General features: G+C 39.2%; 1 protein-coding gene across 2 annotated transcripts in view; it reads right to left on the reverse strand.

The window, feature by feature from the left end:
- prdm2a (PR domain containing 2, with ZNF domain a) overlaps nucleotides 1-20,413 on the reverse strand; it is a 170,142-nt gene that overhangs the window by 65,723 nt on the left and 84,006 nt on the right. For both annotated transcript variants that reach the window (XM_078558167.1, XM_078558166.1), the window contains exon 4: nucleotides 19,759-19,862. In XM_078558167.1, coding sequence (XP_078414293.1) covers nucleotides 19,759-19,862 — 104 coding nt within the window. The remainder of the gene's footprint in view (nucleotides 1-19,758; nucleotides 19,863-20,413) is intronic.

Below are 20,413 nucleotides of genomic sequence, written 5' to 3' on the forward strand. Positions count from 1 at the left end.
CTGCTGAACTACTGTTTGGGGACCTATAGATTATTCCCACCAGGGACTTCTTTTCCTTGCTATTTCTTATTCCCACCCAGACTGACTCTACGTCTTGCTGTCCAGTACCTATACCATTCCTCACTATAGCACTGATAAAAGCTACACCACCTCCTTTTCTTTCCTGCCTATCCTTCCAAAGCACTGAGTGCCCTTGGATGTTCAACTCCCAAACCCTGTTCTCCCTGTAACCACGTCTCAGTAATCGCCACCAAATCGTACCTATTTATCTCTATTTGTGTTGTTAACTTATTAGTTTTATTCCGAATGCTACGCGCATTCAGATACAAAGCCTTTAAGTTTGCACTATTGTCAATTTTCCCTACTCTTATTTGATTCTTTGGTGCAATATAGCATTCACACACTCTGTCCCTTCCTTTCACTTTTTGGTAACAATCAGCCTTGTTACTAACCAGCACTCTTACCCTCTCAAACTTTGATTTTTTATATTTCCATGGAACTGAATCTCCCCCCCACTATTAGTTTAAAGCCCTATCTACAAACCTAGTTATGCGACTCGCCAGGACACTGGTCCCAACATGATTCAAGTGGAACCCGTCCGAAAGGAATAGCTTCCTCTTTCCCTAGTACAAGTGTCAATGTCCCATGATTTCGAACCCATTTCTCCCAAACCAATCTTTGAGCCACGCATTTACCTCTTTAATCTTATTGACCCTGTGCCAATTAGCTCGTGGCTCAGGTAGTAATCCAGAGATTACCACCTTTTTGGTTCTGCTTTTTAAACTTAGCCCCTAGCTGCTCGTATTCCCTCAGCAGAACCGCTTTCCTTTTTCTACCTATATCGTTGATACCTACATGGACCACGACAATTGGATCTTTCCCCTCCCACTCCAAGTTCCTCTGCAGCCCAGATGAGATATCCTTAACCCTGGCACCAGGTAGGCAACACAGCCTTCAGGACTCTCGATCCTGGCTACAGAGAACAGTATCTAACTATACTATCCCCGATTACAACTACATTTCTCTTTTCTCCCTCCACTTGAATGGCTCCCTGTACCACGGTGCTATGGTCAGTTTGCTCATCCTCCCTGCAGTCCCCACTCTCGTCCACGCAGGGAGCAAGAATCTCGAACCTGTTGGATAAGGGCAAGGGCTGAGGCTCCTGCAATGCTACTTCCTGGATCCCTCTACCTGCCTCACTCATAGTCACACCCTCCTGTCCCTGAACACTGGCCGAATTTAAGGTAGTTAATCTAAGGGGTGTGACCGTCTCCTGAGACACAGCATCCAGGTAACTCTTCCCCTCCCTGATGTGTCGCAGTGTCCGAAGCTCAGACCAAAGCACATCAACTCTGAGCTGGAGTTCCTCGAGCAACCAACATTTGCTACAGATGTGGTCGCCAGCTCCCACATCATGCAGCTACAACACATCGCTTGGCCCTGCATCTCTATTTTATTTAATTCGTTTTTCAATTTGTTTTTAAATTTCCTACTGGCCTTTAGTTTATCAATCTGTAAAATATTTCTTCTATTTACCTTTAATCTGAAAGCAAGTTAGAATAGAGATTCAAAATACACACTTTTTAAAATCAACTGGAACTCGCTCTCTCTGCTGAGTTGAAGCTGAAGTGTTAGGCCTCCGATCCTGTGCCCCAGCGGTCACCTTTAATCTGAAATCAACTTAGAATAGGTAGTTCAAACTAGCAGTTACTTACCAACCAATGAACTTACGGTTTTCCTGTGATGTCACTCAGACATGGGGAGCTTCAGTGCAATACCATCAGACTTTCAAAACCATGATTAAGACCTATTGCCATGAATACCCAAAGGATTGGGACAAAGGATTAGATTTCTTACTCCAGCAAAAGAGTTTGAGTAGCTCCTGTGTCCTTTAATATAGTTTTGGGTTTAGCTGCATCATTTGATGAAAAAGGGGTTATCTTTCCTTTAGGTAAAAACCCTTTAGATCTCTCATCTACCTTATTCACTTCACCTGCATTCACAGCAGTGTTTACCTCCAGATCCTTATTTGTAGTTAAAGCTACAGTTTGATCCGTGGCATTTTCTTTGAGTTCCCTTTTTGGACTCTCTTTTTACAAACTCCGATAAGTTCCATGGGCTTTCCTCACAACTTCCAGCATTCTGAATGAATGTGTCCACCTTCGAGTTTCACCTCCATCCTCAGTACCTTCCTTCCTGATCTGGGGAGGAGATCTTAAGGTATTCCCAGCTATCCATTCTTTACTCTGGCTACATGCCTTTCACTCTCCCCCACTTTCTATCCTTTTCAAATTTATGGGAATGATGGAAAAAAAGGTTTAGTTTATGGATCAGCCTATAATCGCTACCTGTCTAGCAATTGCAACCCTTTGGTCTTCAACATGGGTTCTTAAGGTAGGGAGTTTTTAAATTCTTCCAAGAGAATGGTCTCTCTGAGAACTTCATAGGTAGTTTCAACTCCTAATGCTCATATCCACATGTCAAAACTACTTTGCTTAATCCTTTCAAATTCAATGTAAGTTTGCCCAGGCTTTTTCCTTAAATTTCGAAACTTTTGATTGTATGCTTCAGGGACCAACTCATACGCAATCAAAACGGTCTTTTTCACCACATCATAATCCCTAGAAACCTCTTCTGACAGTAAAGCATAAATTTCCTGTGCTCTGTCAATTTGCTTTGCAATGTCCAATTTTCCTTTGGCCAGTTCATCTATTTAGCTATCTTCTCATGAAATAATGAATGCTTTAACATCCCTTTCTTCAAATTTTGGAAGAGCTTGTACAAATTTAAACATCTCCCTACTGGGTTCTGATCTGGAAATAAGTCCTGTCTCACCTACTGGTGTCTCTTTTTTAACCGTCAGCATTTTTAGCTGGAATTCTCTCTTTTTTTCCTCTTTCCTCCTTTTCTAATCTCACCATTTCTAACTCCCTTTGAAATGTCCATTCTCTTTCCTTTTCTTTCTTTGCCCTTTGTTTTTCTGCTGCCACTAACTCAAGTTTTTTTCATTTACTTTGCTTGTTCAAGTTCCAGCTTCTTTATTTCTAACTGAAGTCTCACTTCCTCCAGCTGTGACTCACTAGTGTCAGGTATCACTTCCAACGTTAAATCCTGTGCTATACCTTTGATTATCTCTGCTTTCCTAGCTTTGGCAGGCAATCCTACTCTTAATTTACTTGCCAATTCAATTAACCTGGCTTTTGGGATCCCTTGTAAAATCGTCAGGGACATCTCTTCCACTTGCAGGAAAGCTTTAGCAGTTTCCAATGCCATCTTATTTTTGACAGTACAAACCTGGTGATTCCTTTTAGCTTTTATTACTTACTAAATCTACACCCAAATTGTCGTTGTCTTTTGTTCCAAAATATCCCAGGCAAGCCCCCAAACTTTGTCACGACTCACATAGTGCGCTGTAATATCAAGCCCCACTGCTCCCCGAGCTGCGACAAATGTGGAAAAAGTTTGATCAACCCACCTAATTGTTTAACTTGGGTTAACAGAATACGAACACCAGGTTTGTAAACTTAATAAGTAAATAACTGTTTATTGAACAGATTGTCTTAAACCAGTGGCAAAAAAAATAACTCTACAACCTAAACTCCACCCCTTCTTAAATCCGTATACACACATACAAGACTCATTAGACACACAAAAACATGGATTTTAAGGGTGGGACAAAACAGTTCAATAGCACCAATTCCGGAGTACAGCATTCGATAGGCTGATTTTGATCGATGTCTTCCAAATTCCTTTCAGTTATTGTTGATGACACGAGGTGGTCTTCCAGCACTTTTAGTTTTTAGTTCACTGATTGAGCACTTGCCTTTCAATGTCTCTAACAGTGATTTTCCTCTTTGCCTCTTGACAAGGGCTTTTGGAGAGAGAGCAGGTTATAGAGATATGAGGAGAAAAAGACAACTAGCTAATATTGTATGATTACTGGAATCTGACACACAGGACAGAGGGAGAGGTTTTAGGTCTTTTTCCTTTCAGGCTAGGAGCTATTCTGTTGCACTGCTCGCACACAAATCCTGGTCAGCTAGTCAGGAGCCAATTAAAACGTTGTTGTCAGGCAGCTCCCTTGGTCCAGGACTCCTTTCTGGCACCATCCTGTCTTTCATGGCACACTGTTCCAGGACTGCAACATTGTATATATCTCTCATCCTGTTCCAGTAGACATGTCTTTCAAACTGTAGCCATTATAGTTTTCAATCCACAGTCCAACAGAAATAGAGAAAAATAAAAGGATATGTTCTTTACAACAGCCCAAAAGAGAGAGAAGAGGGTGCTTACAAAAAAGAATAAATTCAACACTGCCTTTCATCTTAATGGCACTGTTGGTCAGAAAATACTAGACTTAATACACAAAGCAGCAAAAAAAATTTGCACATTTGAAACCAATACATATAGTTGAGGGTCAGATTCTAGAATGCCAACAGCCTCTACCAATAATAATATAAATGCATGAGGAAAACATCATGTGAAGTGAACAATCCTTGCTGTATGATACATCTAGAACCAATTTGAAGCAAATCCCATTAAGATCTGCAAGGTTGTGCACTTTTTCAACAAATCTGAAAACAGTTGAGTGAAAAGTGAAACCAGAGGCTGCCACTGGCAACCAGTGGAACAGGATTTTGCAGCACTGTGCACATTTACAATTACCATGATAAACCTCTATGGATGTGCAACTGTAAAGCTCTGGATAACTTAGCACTACTGCGGGCAGTTTAAATGGAGGCAACGTATAACAGCAGAATACTGTTTCAATGCAACAGCATTGTTACTTGGATTGTAGTGAAATGGTGCTCATGTGAAGTTTTACCATTACTGCATTTTAGACTTTTTGCATTAGAATTTCAGTGATCTGTAATGGTGGTATGTCAATTTCAGTTATTGGTGGATGCTTCCACATTGTAGATTCGGTTCTTCAAGCCTGAACTATGGCTGGAGACAGTGTTTTGCTCTGTATTACTGTAGGTGCAGTATTAGTTGTGGCAGTAACAAGAGGAAATCATGATGATAAAATCAAACGCATCAAACAACATTGAAAAGTACTGGATTGATGAGATTTCCAATGTAGTGGTACCAATATTTTATATAAGCCCAATGACAATGCTATTAGATATTTCAATACTACAGCCTATTATTTAACACTTTCACTGCATAGAGACTCTGTGTGGAGCATTCAAATTAAAAACCTAGTCACCTATTCATGTGTGAAAATATTCTCTCATTTTTGGATTTCCCACACCAATAAAAATGGAATCCAGTAACTCGATCCTTCCCCAAGACTTCTGCAAATTGCTTTAGAAAATCAAATATACAGAACTCCAGAATGGCATCCAAGAATCTTTCTCTCTTTTCACGTCTTTTCAACCCAAAGTGTCTCGTCTCTACTTATCTTCCTCATGAAAGCATGTGCTCAGCAGCACCACTGGTGCAGGCACACAGTAGCACACTGCAACAGAGTACTAGTAATTATGATTCTACTAATACTATTAAATGCACGCTTCATATACATATATCCATCATAGGTTCACCCAATAAACACATCACAAGCTGGCACAGATTTTAATCAAATAAATATTTATGTTGTTGAGGTAGGGATTAAATATCTCATCCATTTAAACCAAATTCATTTTAAAATAATAAAAATCAGATTTAGAAGTTTTTTTTTAATCGAGGGAGATAATGGACTTCAAGAGGACAGACAAGCTGGTAGAACGGGTGGCTGGAATTCAACATAAAATAGTATGAGGTGAGACATCTTGGTAGGAAGGGAAGGGGAAAGGCAATACATGCTAAATGGCACAGTTTTAAAGGGGGTGCAAGAGAGGGATCTGCGGCTGTTTGTGCACAAATCTTAAGGTGACAGGGCTGGTTAACAAAAGCAGTAAATAAATTATGGAACTCTGGGCCTTATGAACAAAGGCATAGAGTACAAAAGTCAGGAAGTTATGCTGAACCAATATTAAACATCAATTCAACCCCAGTCATTCTATTCTGGGCACTTTAGGGTGTGAAGGCTTTGGAAAGGGTACAGAAGAGATTTACCAGAATGGCTCAGAGATGAAGGATTACAGTTACATGGATAGATTGGAGAAGCTGGGGTTGTTCTCTCTAGACCCGAGAAGATCAAGAGGAGATTTGATAGAGGTGTTAAAATCATGAAGGGATTAAATAAACTAAGCAAAGAAAAACTGTTTCCAATGGCTGAAGGGTCAATAATGCAAGCACACAAATTTAAGGCGATTGGCAAAAGAACCAGAAATGATATTTTCTATTCAATGAGTGGCTAGGATTTTGAATGCAAGGGTGGTAGAAACAGATTCAAGTGTAGCCTTCAAAAGGGAATTAAATAAATACTTGAAGGGAAAAAATTGCAAGGGTATGAGCAAAGAGCTGGGAAATGGAATCCTTTGCTCTTTGAAACACACAGAGCAGACTTGGTGGGTCAACAATTCTATTACTCAATGACTTTTCAATCCCCTTGACCCTATTAGTTGCCAAGATCATCAACTTCCTGATTTTTTTTCTCAACTTACAATTTGACAACCTACTTGTATGCTGTATTTGTTCACTTTTGACCAATAAAATATGTTCTTTCAATTACACCGTTGTCTTGTTTTGAATATCTGACGTGATTGGAGTGCATTAATGCTTAAGAGGTTTCCATACAAAGGTTTGAAAAGCACATATTTAAAACAAACATACATACAAACATATGAATTAGAAGCATGAGTGGGCCACTCAGCCCTTGAGCCTGCTCTGACATTCAATAAGATCATGGCTGATCTGACTGTAATCTCAACTCTATATTCTCACCTACCTCGATAACCTTTTACCCCCTTGCTCACCAAGAATCTATCCAGCTCTCCCTTAAAAGTATTCAAAGACTCTGCTTCCACTGCCCTTTGAGGAAGAGAGTTCCAAAGACTCACTACTCTCAGAAAATATTTCTCATCTATCTTAAATGGGTGACCCCTAGTTCTAGATTCTCCCACAAGAGGAAACATCCTCTCTCTCCATGTCTTTGGTACAATTTATAACACAAATACACTCATCATGCAGGGACTTGAAAGCAGGTTTTCAAGGAGATGTGTAAATTCTGTAAACGAACACCTTGTCCACCAAGTAATTCTCAGTTTGAATGAGGCCAAAGGTCCTGGCTTTTGGGGTTGCGATCATCATTCTCTGAAGCACGATCACCACACATTGTTCTCAACATATGAGAAAGGGCCAAAGGAATTAGTGCTATTTAAGAAAGAAACTTAGGACTGCACTTTACTTCCAGTTAACAAGATTCCCAGAGATCAAAACCTGTACTAGAGGAATCCAATATGCTTACGTTGGATGGAGAAAAGTTGTGTCTAGAATTGAAACCAAACTTCCTTTTTTTAAAAAAAAGACAATGAACAAAATACCTGAACATGAATATTTGAAAGCAAAGATAAAACATTAAATACACCATTTAATATAAAATCACTCATTGTCCATTTAGCTAAGAGATTGATAAAATTATTAGTCCGGAGGGAAAGGTAGGAAGCATGATACATGAAGTAGGTTTTCAATTTAAACATATAACTACAATTAAAACAAGTAATAGACCAGTTTTCCTTCATTCCTAATTATAATCCACTTTAGCGTGCAACATACCAGTCAAGCACTACCTTGCCAATTATATATTTTTTGACACTAAAGTGAATGCCTCTTGAAAGTGTGTAGATCACTTCAAATAGATGGTTTCCAGATGTTCTGAAAGACTAGGATACTACTTTGACTGACCAAGGACTTTATATCCTACCAACAATTCCTCCCATTTTCAAAAGTATGAATTCGGAGCAGGAGTAGGCCACTCAGCCCCTCGAGCATACTCCACCATTCAATAATATCATAGCTGATCTAATTTCAACCTCAACTTCACATCCCTGCCTAACCCCGATAACCTTTCAACCCCTTGCTTATCAAGAATCTATCTGCCTTAAAAATATTCAAGGACTCTGCTTTCACCGCCTTTTGAGGAAGAGATTTCCAAAGACTCACAACCCTCCGAGAGAAAAAAACCTCTCATCTCTGTCCTAAATGGGGGACCCTTATTTTAAAACAATGGCCCCTAGTACTAGATTCTCCCACAAGAGGAAACATCCTTTCCACATCGACCTTGTCAATACCCCTCAAGATCTTATATATTTCAATCAAACCACCCATCTCTTACTCTTCTAAACTCCAGATACAAGCCTAGCTTGTCCAACCTTTCCTCATAAGACAACCTGCCCATTCCAGGTATTAGTTTAGTATGCCTTCTCTAAATTGCTTCCAATGCATTTACATCCTTACTTAAATAAGGAGACCAATACTGTACACAGTACTCCAGATGTGGTCTCACCAATCTCCTGTATAACTGAAGCATAGCCCCCTTACTTTTGTATTCAATTCCCCTCGCAATAAACAATAACATTCTATTAGCTTTCCTAATTACTTGCTGTACCTGCAAATTAGCCTTTTGTGATTCATGCACTAGGAACACCTATATTCCTCTGTATCTCTGGGCTCTGCAATCTCTCAATATCACCATTTAGATAGCATGCTTCTTTTTTTATTTTTCCTGCCCAAATGGACAATTTCATACTTTCCCACATCATACTCCATTTGCTCACTTAACCTATCCATATCCCTTTGTAGCCTCCTTGTGTCCTCTTCACATCTTAATATTCTACCTATCTTTGTGTCATCCGCAAATTTAGCAACCATATCTTTAGTCCCTTCATCCAAGTCATTTGTATAAATTGTAATAAGTTGGGACCCCAGCACTGATCCCTGTGGCACACCATTTATGTCTTGCCAACCAGAAAAAGGATCCATTTATGCCTACCCTCTGTTTCCTGTTAGCTAGCCAATCTTCTATCCATGCCAATATGTTATTCCCTACACCATTTTATTTTTCTCAATAACCTTTGATGTGGCACCATATCAAATGCCTTCTGGAAATCTAAATACAGTAGATGGTGAAGCATGCTATTCAAATACAGTACATCCACTATACTGCATAAGTTACTCCTTCAAAGAACTCCAATAAATTGGTTAAACATGATTTCCCTTTCACAAAACCATGTTGACTTTGTCTGATTACACTGAATTTTTCCCAAATGCCCTATAATGTCTTTAATAATAGCCTCTAACATTTTCCCCATGACAGATGTTAAGCTAACTGGCCTGTAGTTTCATACTTTCTATCTCCCTTCCCTTTTGAATAAAGGAGGTACATTCGCTATTTTCCAATCTAATGGAACCATCCCTGAATCTAAGGAATTTTGGGAAATTAAAACCAACTCAATTATTTCACTAGCCACTTCTTTTAAGACTCTAGGATGAAGTCCATTAGGAACCAGGGACTTGTCAGCCTGCAGCTCCAACAACTTGCTCAGTACCACTTCCCTGGTGATTGTAATTTTCCCAAGTTCCTGCCCTCTACTTCCATTTCCTGAGTTATTAGTTATTTCTGGGATGTTACTTGTATCCGCTATAGTGAAGGCCGATGCAAAATAAGTGTTCAATTCATCTGCCATCTCCTTATTTTCCATTATTATATCAGAAAGAGACATTATAACCAATACAAAAATTGCCAACAGTGGAAACTAGTACTGTATTTTGTCAGTACAGAACATGCAAGACAAGGGCTTTCCTGTCCCTCTGTCTTTCCACATGCAAAGGGCTCAACAGTCAACAATATTACCTAGTTACCTTGCCGCTAAATCTATCCAGTTTATAATGCAGGCTAGATTTAGCAACAATGAGTAACCATGCAGCAGTACACGTAGTCAGAAGTTACCAATGCAACAATCAATCCAACGAGGATTTTTCCTGATGTCAGGGAGAAGTTCTATAGAAATCAGTGATGCCAAAAGTACTTTCCTGTTCTATAGGAAAGGGCTGAGAGATCAGAACCATAGTGGCAGACCCAATGCAAGCTCTATCAGCTGCTGACATTTTTATCACTGACAATACTTTGCCATCAGAAGTATTCCCAAGGAAGCTCTGTTCAGAGATTTGGTAGCTCGCATGGTATTGCAAGATGTCATTATGTTATAGTGTTGCCTCTAATGGCACTCTTGCTTCATACATATTATCACTGACTATTGACAGCAGACCATGCAGATACATGAAATTCTGGCAACCAGTTTGAGGTGAGGATGGAGAATTGCCCAATCTTTACACTGAGACAGACTTTGAACTTGGATGACTAAAGATCTGGATTTCAGATATATTTTGGCAGTGAAGTGTGGATAAGAATAACAATTTTGTATGGAATGAGCTTTAAAATCTAAAGGAACAATAAAAATGAGGCAATATCAGTTTGTGCAGAATGAGAAAGATACTGGTATAAAACATTGTGTAATACGCTAATACACAAAGGTCACCTTCATAAATAAATGCAGAAGGAAAGTAACTCAAAATAGGGTGAATGTAATGGAGCACAAATGTGTTAGTGGTAATGCAATGAAAGATACCATCCCATATACAATGCTGGATTTTATCACTACATGAAATCTTTAATAGATTCCAACCAAATTTCTCTTCTCCTACTCCAAGGTGATGATATTTCTGTGCGAATTTAGAAGACAACTTTTAGCTACAAAGCAAAGGAACTGACTGATTAAAATCTGACACACAAAAAGCTACGAGATCTCAAGACTTTGAACCAACAGGTGTATCACAGGGAGCATGAAACAGAGAGTAAAGAAAAAGAGCAAACTAATGCCTGGGCATTTACCTAATCTTTCCCTCCTTAAGTTGCTGACTTTTGCTGCTGAATGATTCTGTGGGCAATGGTCATTTTGCAGTACCTAATTCAGTGACTCTTAAATGTCAATCTACACAAAGTGTTGGTTAGTTATTTACCAAGCACAATCAAGCCTGGTCTTATCTTCATTTTTCAACAGGGATCATTGGACGGTAATCAGGAGCTGATTTTCCATCTTTAGCCTACGCACAGGAAGTTCGATTTTAGCACCTTTGCTACCACCCAGCTGAGACTAGCTAACTCTGCAAAGATCAGGAAAATGGTGGGCTTTTACAATATCAGGCATTATGACAGTTATGCAGTTACAGAGCACTGCAGCAATAACAAAAATAATCGAGTTAAAATAACCTTTTTAATTTAGAAATTTTAAAATTAATTTAAAATTAGAAGTCAATTCATTTCAAGCTAACATACAAAACCAGGGCTCTACATCAGTCAAATATTTCTCCTACATTGTTCATGGAATAAAACACAAGTAATAAAATCACTAACCTTTCGGGTTTCCTTTGTATGCTTGGTAACAGAAAATTCCATAAATGGAAAAAAATAGCAGAAAATATATCGCACAACATTCTGATTGAAGGATTTCCCTTTCAGATGCTGGTAGGCCTGTTGTGCATTTTCTGTTTAACTTATTAATTATCAGACATTCTTGGCCATCTCCTTTAAAGCTGTTAAAACACCTTTGGTAATTTTTTTTTCGAAGCAGAAGGAAAGCTCTTTCAGGCTGATAAATGTCTTCAACAGAACAGTACCTGTCCAAGATTATTTCCAGTTCTTACACAATGTAAACTTCAACAGTAGTATATTTTAGGTTTTGAAAATATTAACAACATAATTTAATACCAGAGGTGAAGCATGCTCTGGACACCCCATAAAGACGGATGACGCACAATACAACAATCATAGTTGTCTGGAATATCCTAAGTATTGTACATTCTCCAAATGAAATAAGTTAAATGTTCTATTTAAATGCCGATATCCAAACTGCTTGGATTTTAAAATCCCATATTGTCCCTTGGAAGCCGATTAACAAATGACTTGATACATTTATCCAATGAATTGTTGAGCTATACCTGTTGAGCTACAGATCAGAAATGTTCAATTCCTCATCTATGTTAGTTGACATCAGTTGGGATGGCTAAAGAGACGTCAGCATTCAGGCTGCAAATAACAGGTGTGAACAAATCAGCAGGTATTGTTGTTGCAGCAACACTATCCAGCAACTCTTGCAGAGGTATGGACACCAAATAAGGATAGACGACGTTTGATCATGATGCTCCCCACAAGTAAATAGCTTCTCACCATCACAGTCAAGGCCACTCAAGCAAGGTGATAGTGCAAGATAATTACTGCAATCCAGTGATACTGCTGATTTCTAAAGGAGGGAAGGGGGAAACTGGCAAGGAAATTAAGATGGAATACAAAGAAATTTGTTTTTAAAGGTTGTAAAAATACTGAGAATTTGGCATGGGGGAAAATTGAGTTACCAAGAGAGGAAAGAAAAATATCAGCAACAACTCACCTACCTCATACCCTCAGAGTAATTTTAAAAGAATGCCAATTTGGCTCCATTTTGGAGCTGTAAAAGTGACAAAATTACTCTAAGTCAATTTGGTTCCTACTTCTCAAGGCAGAAAAATAACTGCATTGCATTGTTCAACTAGTTCAGAATCTCATTTTCACCTGTACAAATGCTAAGTTATTTATTGCTTATGTTCGCAGATAACAGCCTTTTTCAATAAAAGATGTCCAATAGCAGACTTCTGCAGCACTAGAACAATTGCTACAATGAGTAATTACAACCTGGTTTCTGGCCATATCTTTAACTAACTGGCAAAGGGGAAGTCCAGTTTCTCATTTGCCTTTAGGAAAGATTCTGAAATAAAATTCATCAGACATGATGAATTCCCAAGTGGGAATGGGTTTAGATGTTCAGATTAAAAGGTCCCCACAACCCTCAAAACAGGCATATAACAAGGAGGGAAAAGACTCCCCCTCCCTACTTAAAGGCATCTGTCACATGAGAGAGAACATCTACAAGAGCCCTTGAGAGGGAAAATGAGACAGACAGGCAAGCAAAGTGCTGCTTATTATTAACCACTCAGGGTCCCATGTACAATTATGTACAACCTGTTCCTTTACAACACATTGTATGTAGATCTTCACACCATGTATTGCCCAACCTGTGATGTAGAATCTCTCCCCCAATCCAGATATATGTGGGGGAGGGATACATAGGAGGAGAGAAAAATGTGGGTGGAAAACACTTAAAGACCAATGGCCACACCAGGTCAGGTGAGCAATTTACCTTTCTTTTCCACAAATAGAGTGAATCATACACTCTCACAATTGTACACTTTAGAGAGAAGGAATAAATCAAAAAAGGTCCAGAAAACATCCCAGCTACATTGACCCAAATCTAAACCAGTTTTTCCCAAATGCATGATGAATGTTAAGTGTTGTTACATTGGTGTAACATTTGGCATCACCTAAACTGCTACTTTCTGATTGCTCTTTTTAATTCTGGTTATGCCCTCCAATGTGGACTTTGCACAACATCAAGACCTGGTTTTGCTCCAGCCATGTTAATCATTTGAGACATACAGCAATCTAGTAAAAAATGTGTACATTCTCTTAATTCCCATTATACATTTATCCTCGATAAACTGAGTTTGAGCTTTCACATGCTCCCTTTGAGTATAAAGTTCCATGTTTAATTTCTCTTGTCCTGGTGGCCGACAACAGGTACTAACAATTAGTTATCCCCCTTGTTGTTTACTTTGATCCACAATATTTCCACAGGCAAATCATCAATGAGCTTACCTGCTTAACAGTTACCACACTTCCAAAGTGAAGCCTGCATCAATCCCTTTCAGATGGTTTAATAATTCTTACAATGACTTGATAGATAGTTTTAATTGTGTATACACAGAATACCTAGTAAACATTAATGCAACATAATTTAAGAATTCACTTGAGATCTATACAGAGCTCTATAGTGTGGTGATCCTAGAGCTCACGTGATCTGATTGCACCCAGCAAATTAAATGCATGCCTCTGAGACACTGCACTAGATTTGTTAACAAGAATATCTGGCCAAATTGGAGATGAAAATCAGATGTAAAACTGAATGCTAAACATTTAATAATTGTGATTTACAATGTGACATTGCTAAATATATTATAATTATCCCACATATACTTTTACCACAGAACTAAAGTTTTATTTTCCAATAACTGATTAATATTTATTTTTTGGCAAATTTATTTAATCAAGTTATAAAATATTGGCATTTCATCCTACGCTATTCCATAATGCTAATGAATAAGGCATTCCCTTGCATCTCAGACCAGCTCTATTGGAAACAATGCGAAGAGAGCTTACACTGCCCCAAGTAGCGATTTCAGAAAACTAAGGTGCAGTTAACTGCACTTAGTTACCTGTCAGTTGTGGAAAGCAGACTTTAATCAGACAGCTCCCTTCAACAAAAAGTCAATGAACATTTTACTGGTATAGTGTGCCATCATCCTAAAATTCGGTGGTATGGAGAAAACCGCTGTTTCAAGTGAGGTAGATTCTTTCTCATTTTCGCTCTCAATGAAGGCAGGACCCTACAACAGGCTTGCATGAAACTCCACACATGCAGTAGCACAGACCTCTCAACTGATACAATCATAGGAATGAAGTGAGATGGTTAATCATGGGTGCTATACAGAGCACAGATGTGAGGGAGGAAAATTCTTACTGGATACCAGCTGGAGGTTTAAAAGTTTCACTCAGATTTGTTCTTCTGATCTATATTTTTTTTAAACGAACAATGAATTGTTTTCTCTCTCTTTTTCTGCCAACTTTATTCCCACTCCTCCTGAAGTATGGTTCCCTGGATGTTGGCTGGTACTTTTGGTAGTCTTCATGTAGTCAGCCTGCACAATGAGCGTCAGAAGAGTATTCAACTCTGTGGGAGAGGGGTATCTCAGACAAGCTCAATCCTGACAATGATACATACACACTTTCCAGCAGGGGTCACTAGATAACAAATCGTAGCAGAAAATTGCCATAACCCAGGGCACTGAGGCCGATTACATTACAAGCCAGAAATCAAACTGGGAGGAATGTTTTATTTAACTAAGGATCGTTCCAAGCCTTGCTGCTTAGAGATCTAGGTTCTCAGCTTTAACTTTAAATGAAATGCAGAAACATTTAAAAATATTCTTGGCTTAATATATGGCTACGAATGATATATTACTTTCACACCATCTGTATTTTTTCCTCCCATTTAGGCCAACTCGGTGCAACTTTGTACAGAATTGTTTGAATACCCCATATGTTAGAGCTGGCAATGAATACCGGTTCATTCGACTAAGACCAGTGAACCGAACAACAGATTTGGGACTGAGGTAGTCTTAATTTTCAGATGTACTGTTGCTAAACACATTCAAACTGCTCACTGCAGCAAGAAGTTTTAACATGCGGGAAGTAATAATCTGAAAAATCTGCTTCAATTTATGATTAGACAACCCTCCCAGATTGTCCAGGAGTCGCCCAGAATAGGAAATGGATCTCTCAGTCGCCGCAGCCAGCACCTCTGGAGCTATGTGTTGTAAATTTCCTGCCATGGCCCCCCATGATGTCACTGGGTGCCACAGCAGAGAGTTGGGACTAGCTGGTGTGTCAGGTAAAATTAGATGTTGGTGAGGGGCTCAGGGGTTTGAAGGGTGCCCAGGGGTTAAAATGCCTAGAGAATAGGGGTCCCAGGGTCAGGGCAAGCACACACTGGGAGATGGAGTGAGGACATGTGGCCCATCATTTTCTAAAAGATCAGTAACAGCAGTATAGGTGGGAGCAGCATTGAAATGAGCAGTCAATAAAGGGGTGATTGAAACTTGGAGACTTTGCTATGAGTAAAATGGTGAAAATGGTTTCCACTGGTGGGCAGATGGGAAACAAGGAGATGGAGACTAAGGGTTCCCACTGGAAGAGCCAAGGAGGAAGGAAGGGGGAAGGTTCTTGAATAGAGGGCTATTAGACTGCAGGATGTTTCACCACAAGTAGCATTGACTGGAAACCCTGACCAGACCTTTGTGCAGTACTGGGGGATTCAGGTTGTTTCAAGATTATTGGGAATGGGGCAAGGGGGGGAAGCGAGGGTTGGTTACAGATTACTACTAGTCGTAAGTAGGAAACTGGGGAATTAAGCCTATTACCATCAAATGCATATAGGCTAATCAGTTATAATATTTCTGTTGGTAATGAAGGGAAAATCAGGCTGTTACCAATATCAATGCAATTTTAGTGAGTTACTATTAGTTCCTCCTACCTCAGCAAATCATTCCCCCATCTTTGATTTCCCCTCCACCACACCTTATGTTTCCATTCTCCACCTACTTGTGGGCAGCCTCCTGGTTTTCAGAACGCCTCACCCAACAGTTGCTGGAGTGAAACTATGAGCAAACGTACAGAACTACAGGGAACTAAACTGTTGTAAAGTAAAAACAACATTTGCAGAAGTCACAGGATCAAACATCACATGATGAAACCTCCAGAAATGCCAACCAGGGCTAACAGTCCTAACCAATGACAATAAGCAGATTTTAAAATACTGAGGGGAAAATTTTTTTTTATAATCAATGCCATGTAACCAATCCTTTAATGATCACTATTCAGTGGCCTCTACAAGGTATGAATGTCAAGCATGGACAGGGTCAGTTGTGACTCCTGTTGGAATATTCTTCCACTCACCATCTCATCTCATGACGAATGACCACTTTGGTAAGCTGACGAGGAGCTGCCGGGTTCCATGGAACAGTATGCCACCAGCAGTCAGTGCCTTGAGTAGAGGGGAGGAAATATTAAATTCCTGCCTGGGGCCACCATCATAATGACTCCTGCTGAAAAAATAGGAGCATTGGAGGCATTGGGGAAGACAGGTTTGAATTGAATTTTGGCATTCTGCATACTCGAATTGTTTTATTTCATAGGACTTTTTTTATTCGTTCATGGGATGTGGGCATCGCTGTCAAGGCCAGCATTTGTTGTCTATCTGTAATTGCTCCAGGAGATGGTGGTGAGCCACCTTCTTGAACTGTTGTAGTCCATTTAATGTAGGTACACCCATTATGCTGTTAGGGATAGAGTTCCAGGATTTTGACCCAGTGACACATGAGGGAGATGTGGGGGAGGGGAGGGGGAGGAATGAACCACTCTGCTTTGTGAATATTGTTTTTTTTTTTGCAATATTCTGTCATACATCATAAAAGCAAGTTTCAACCACTGTCCCAGTGTATTATTCACATTAATTATTACAACATATTAACCTTCACTCAATTTATGTTAAAGAATGAGCACAAAACAAATTGTTAAAACCTCAGGCTAGCTGCTCTACATATTTTTTAAATATCACATCACCTTTACTCCCAAATATTTCCTTTTCATCAACAGTCTCAAATAATCCAACAACTTTCTTAAAAACACATGGATATACAAAACAAATTCAGGCATCTGCCTCAATTTGTTTAAACAAAATGGTAGCAGATTACTTTAATGTTGTATCAAATGTACTGTAAATAGAATCTCAAAGTTCACTTAAATGTTTAGTTTGGGTTTCTACTTTCACCAAATAAGCAGCACGCTGAAAATGATGCAGATAGATAGCCATTAAGATCAACTCAGTTAAGACTACAGACACAAACTCATGTCTTCTGTAATACAGCGCAATGAACACATGCATTGTTCCACAAGGTCAACACAGCATCTATAATTTAAACATGAAATATAGAGCAAAAAGCAAATGGAGTTTCATTTTGCAAAACATCAACTGAGTAGTCCAAAGGAACAGAGAAGGCTTGCAGTGTATGTAGTTAAAGATAGCAGGACAAGTCGATAAGGTGGTTAAGAGGGAAGATAGCATGCTTTCATTTATTAGCAGAGGCACAGAATATAATAATTTGGTTTATAAGATTAACAATCTACATGTAAAGATAGAGTCGTGTGATCTAAGCTAGAGTCTGACAGTAAACCTGGGTGGTTTAATTGTTAAATCAAAAGGAAGAGTCACATTGTGTTACTGAAAGGGAGGTGCCAGATATTTACACACTGTGAACTTAGAAACAGCAGTTTTCGTTCCCAGTAAGACCTTACTCTCCGAAAACCTGAAAGGTATTATTGGTATCAGATTGTGAAGAATCAAGGTGGAACCTGTTCCTTTGTTTCCAAGATAAAAGCAGTGGTGATCAGAGATAGCTGATTAACATTTCTACTTGCATTCAAGGCTTGTGTGTTGCCTGTTGCCATGGGGAGGAGGATAGAGGAAGCCATTTTGAGATCAAGTTTCAGGCTTCCCTCTAAACCCATCACTGAGACATCACTGGGCACAGTTTTTGGTCTGGTGTAGTCTGCAGCCAGGAGAGCCAAAGAGATTGATATTAGTTTGGTCTGCACCTTAAGCAGAGAAAATGCAGACTTTATCCTTCGCCACATGAAAGGCAGATGGGGCCTGAACTCAGCTTGAAGACCAAATTTGTGAGGAGTTAAAGCAAGGCTGGAGGATTCATCCAGCTCAAGCTAGAGGGAGGGTCCCCAGGGTAAACTCTCAGTTTAAGATAGTACTGGGAAAGGAATAGAATAGAAGTAAACCCTTGAGTGCTGTGAAACACTTTGGATCGGTTCCAGGCGATTGGATGTATACAGTGCTTAAGACACCAAGTAATGCAACAAAATTGGGGTTTTCGGTTGTCATTAAAGTAGAAAGTGGCAGACTTTGTTTAGTAGTTGAAAGTATAAGTTGCATACAAAAAGTTAATAGTGTTTACTTAATAGTGTTTTGTCTTTAGTCATTAATATAGTAAAAGTTCTTTTAAGATGTGAAGTCTTGATGTGCCATCCTTTCAGCTAATGACTCAAAGTTCAAATTTCTCTTCAAACTGTTATTGGTCTCAATGGAGATCGTAACAAAGGAGGTTATGCTAAAATGGTATATAATACTACTAGACTAGTTGGCTTGAGTACTTTGTAGAGTTCTGGTCACCACATTTCAGGAAAGATGTGTTTGCACTGGAGAGGGTGCAAAGGAGATTTATGAAGATGTTGCCAGGACTGGAAAATTTTAGCTATGAGGAAAGGTTGGATAGGTTGGGATTGTTTTCCTTGGAACAGGGGAGGCTGAGGGCCGTTTAATTGAGATGTATAAAATTATGACAGGCCTAGGCTGGATTAAAAGGGATGACCTATTTACTTTAGCAAATGGGTCAAAAGCAAGGGGGCATAGATTTAAAGTAATTGGTAGAAGGATTAGAGAGGAGATGAGGAAAACAGTTTTTCACCCAGAGAGTGGAAGGGACTAGAACTCACTGCCTGAAAGGATGGTAAGAGGCAGAAGCTCTCACCACATTTAAGAAGTACTTGGATGTCTCCTTGAAGAGCCAGCTATGGACTTAGGACAGGAAGATGGGATTAGGTATTGATAGCTCATGTTCAATCAGCACTGACACAATGGACCAATTGGCCCTCTTTTGGATTGTAAATATTTTATGATTTCTATGTTCCAGCTCGTCGGATGCACAGATAGTCTAATGAAAATTAAGCAATTTATGACAGATTGATCTCCAGTGACTTGGAGGTGGCAAGTTCGTATTTTTGAAATAAGTCATATTTTCACAAAAACACAAAAATCCTGAAAACCTTTCCCCTTTTTTAAAAAAGGCGAGGTGTCAATTTTCCAGGACAGAGATGGTGGCAGGGAAAAGGAGGAATAAAGTGAAGATTGAAGATTGTAATTCAAACATTAATCACAGTTATTTCAGCAATAACATGTATTTTTTTTATTAATCAGACATTTAATACACATTCACTTTCTGAATGAGTTAAAAGGATATTTATATTCAAGTATTTGTTCACAAAATTAGTTATGTCTTTTAAATAAGATACTAACCACCTGGAATCCAGACAGCCCTTACCTCCCACATATACACATTGTTCTTGACCTGTGATTTTTTCTTCCTTTCTCCTGAGAATGGACCATATTTTCTGCCTTTCTGAATGGACCTTGTGGCCCACACACCTGAAAGACAAAGTTTTATGAAGCTACGTGGCCAAGACTTAACAATGAAACTTCAAGTGTTTATATTTCGGCCGAAAGAATACTCACTTCAAACTATGTTCCAGGTGGTAGGGAGCAATTGTGCATGGAGCTTTCTATCTGGTATTTTATTTATTACATCATACAGAACTGCTGCTCGCTTGTGAAAGCCTATGTAACATTTCTAAATGGCTTTGCAAATCTGCTTGGAGGTGGTGGGGATGGCCAGGAGGAGGAGGAGGAGGAGGAGGAGGAGGGTGGGGGGGGGGTGAACAAAAGCAACTACGATCCAGGCTCCAGTTCATGATGCAGGTGAACCCTAGATGAGAAAATTGCTGAAAATTTACTAAAAAAATTTGAAAGCCAGGGAGTACACCCATAACCAGATTTTAAACATCTATATTGGAGTTAGACTGTAGAATAATAACACTGAAATAGTGATTCTTTCCTCAATGTTCGGACAATAAAGCAGCGTACACAGTTATAAGATATTTTTGCGGTCGTCCATTTAAATATAATGCACCTTACGAAAT

Source organism: Cetorhinus maximus, chromosome 15 (assembly GCF_964194155.1).
Source record: "Cetorhinus maximus chromosome 15, sCetMax3.hap1.1, whole genome shotgun sequence".
NCBI classification, from domain to species: domain Eukaryota; kingdom Metazoa; phylum Chordata; class Chondrichthyes; order Lamniformes; family Cetorhinidae; genus Cetorhinus; species Cetorhinus maximus.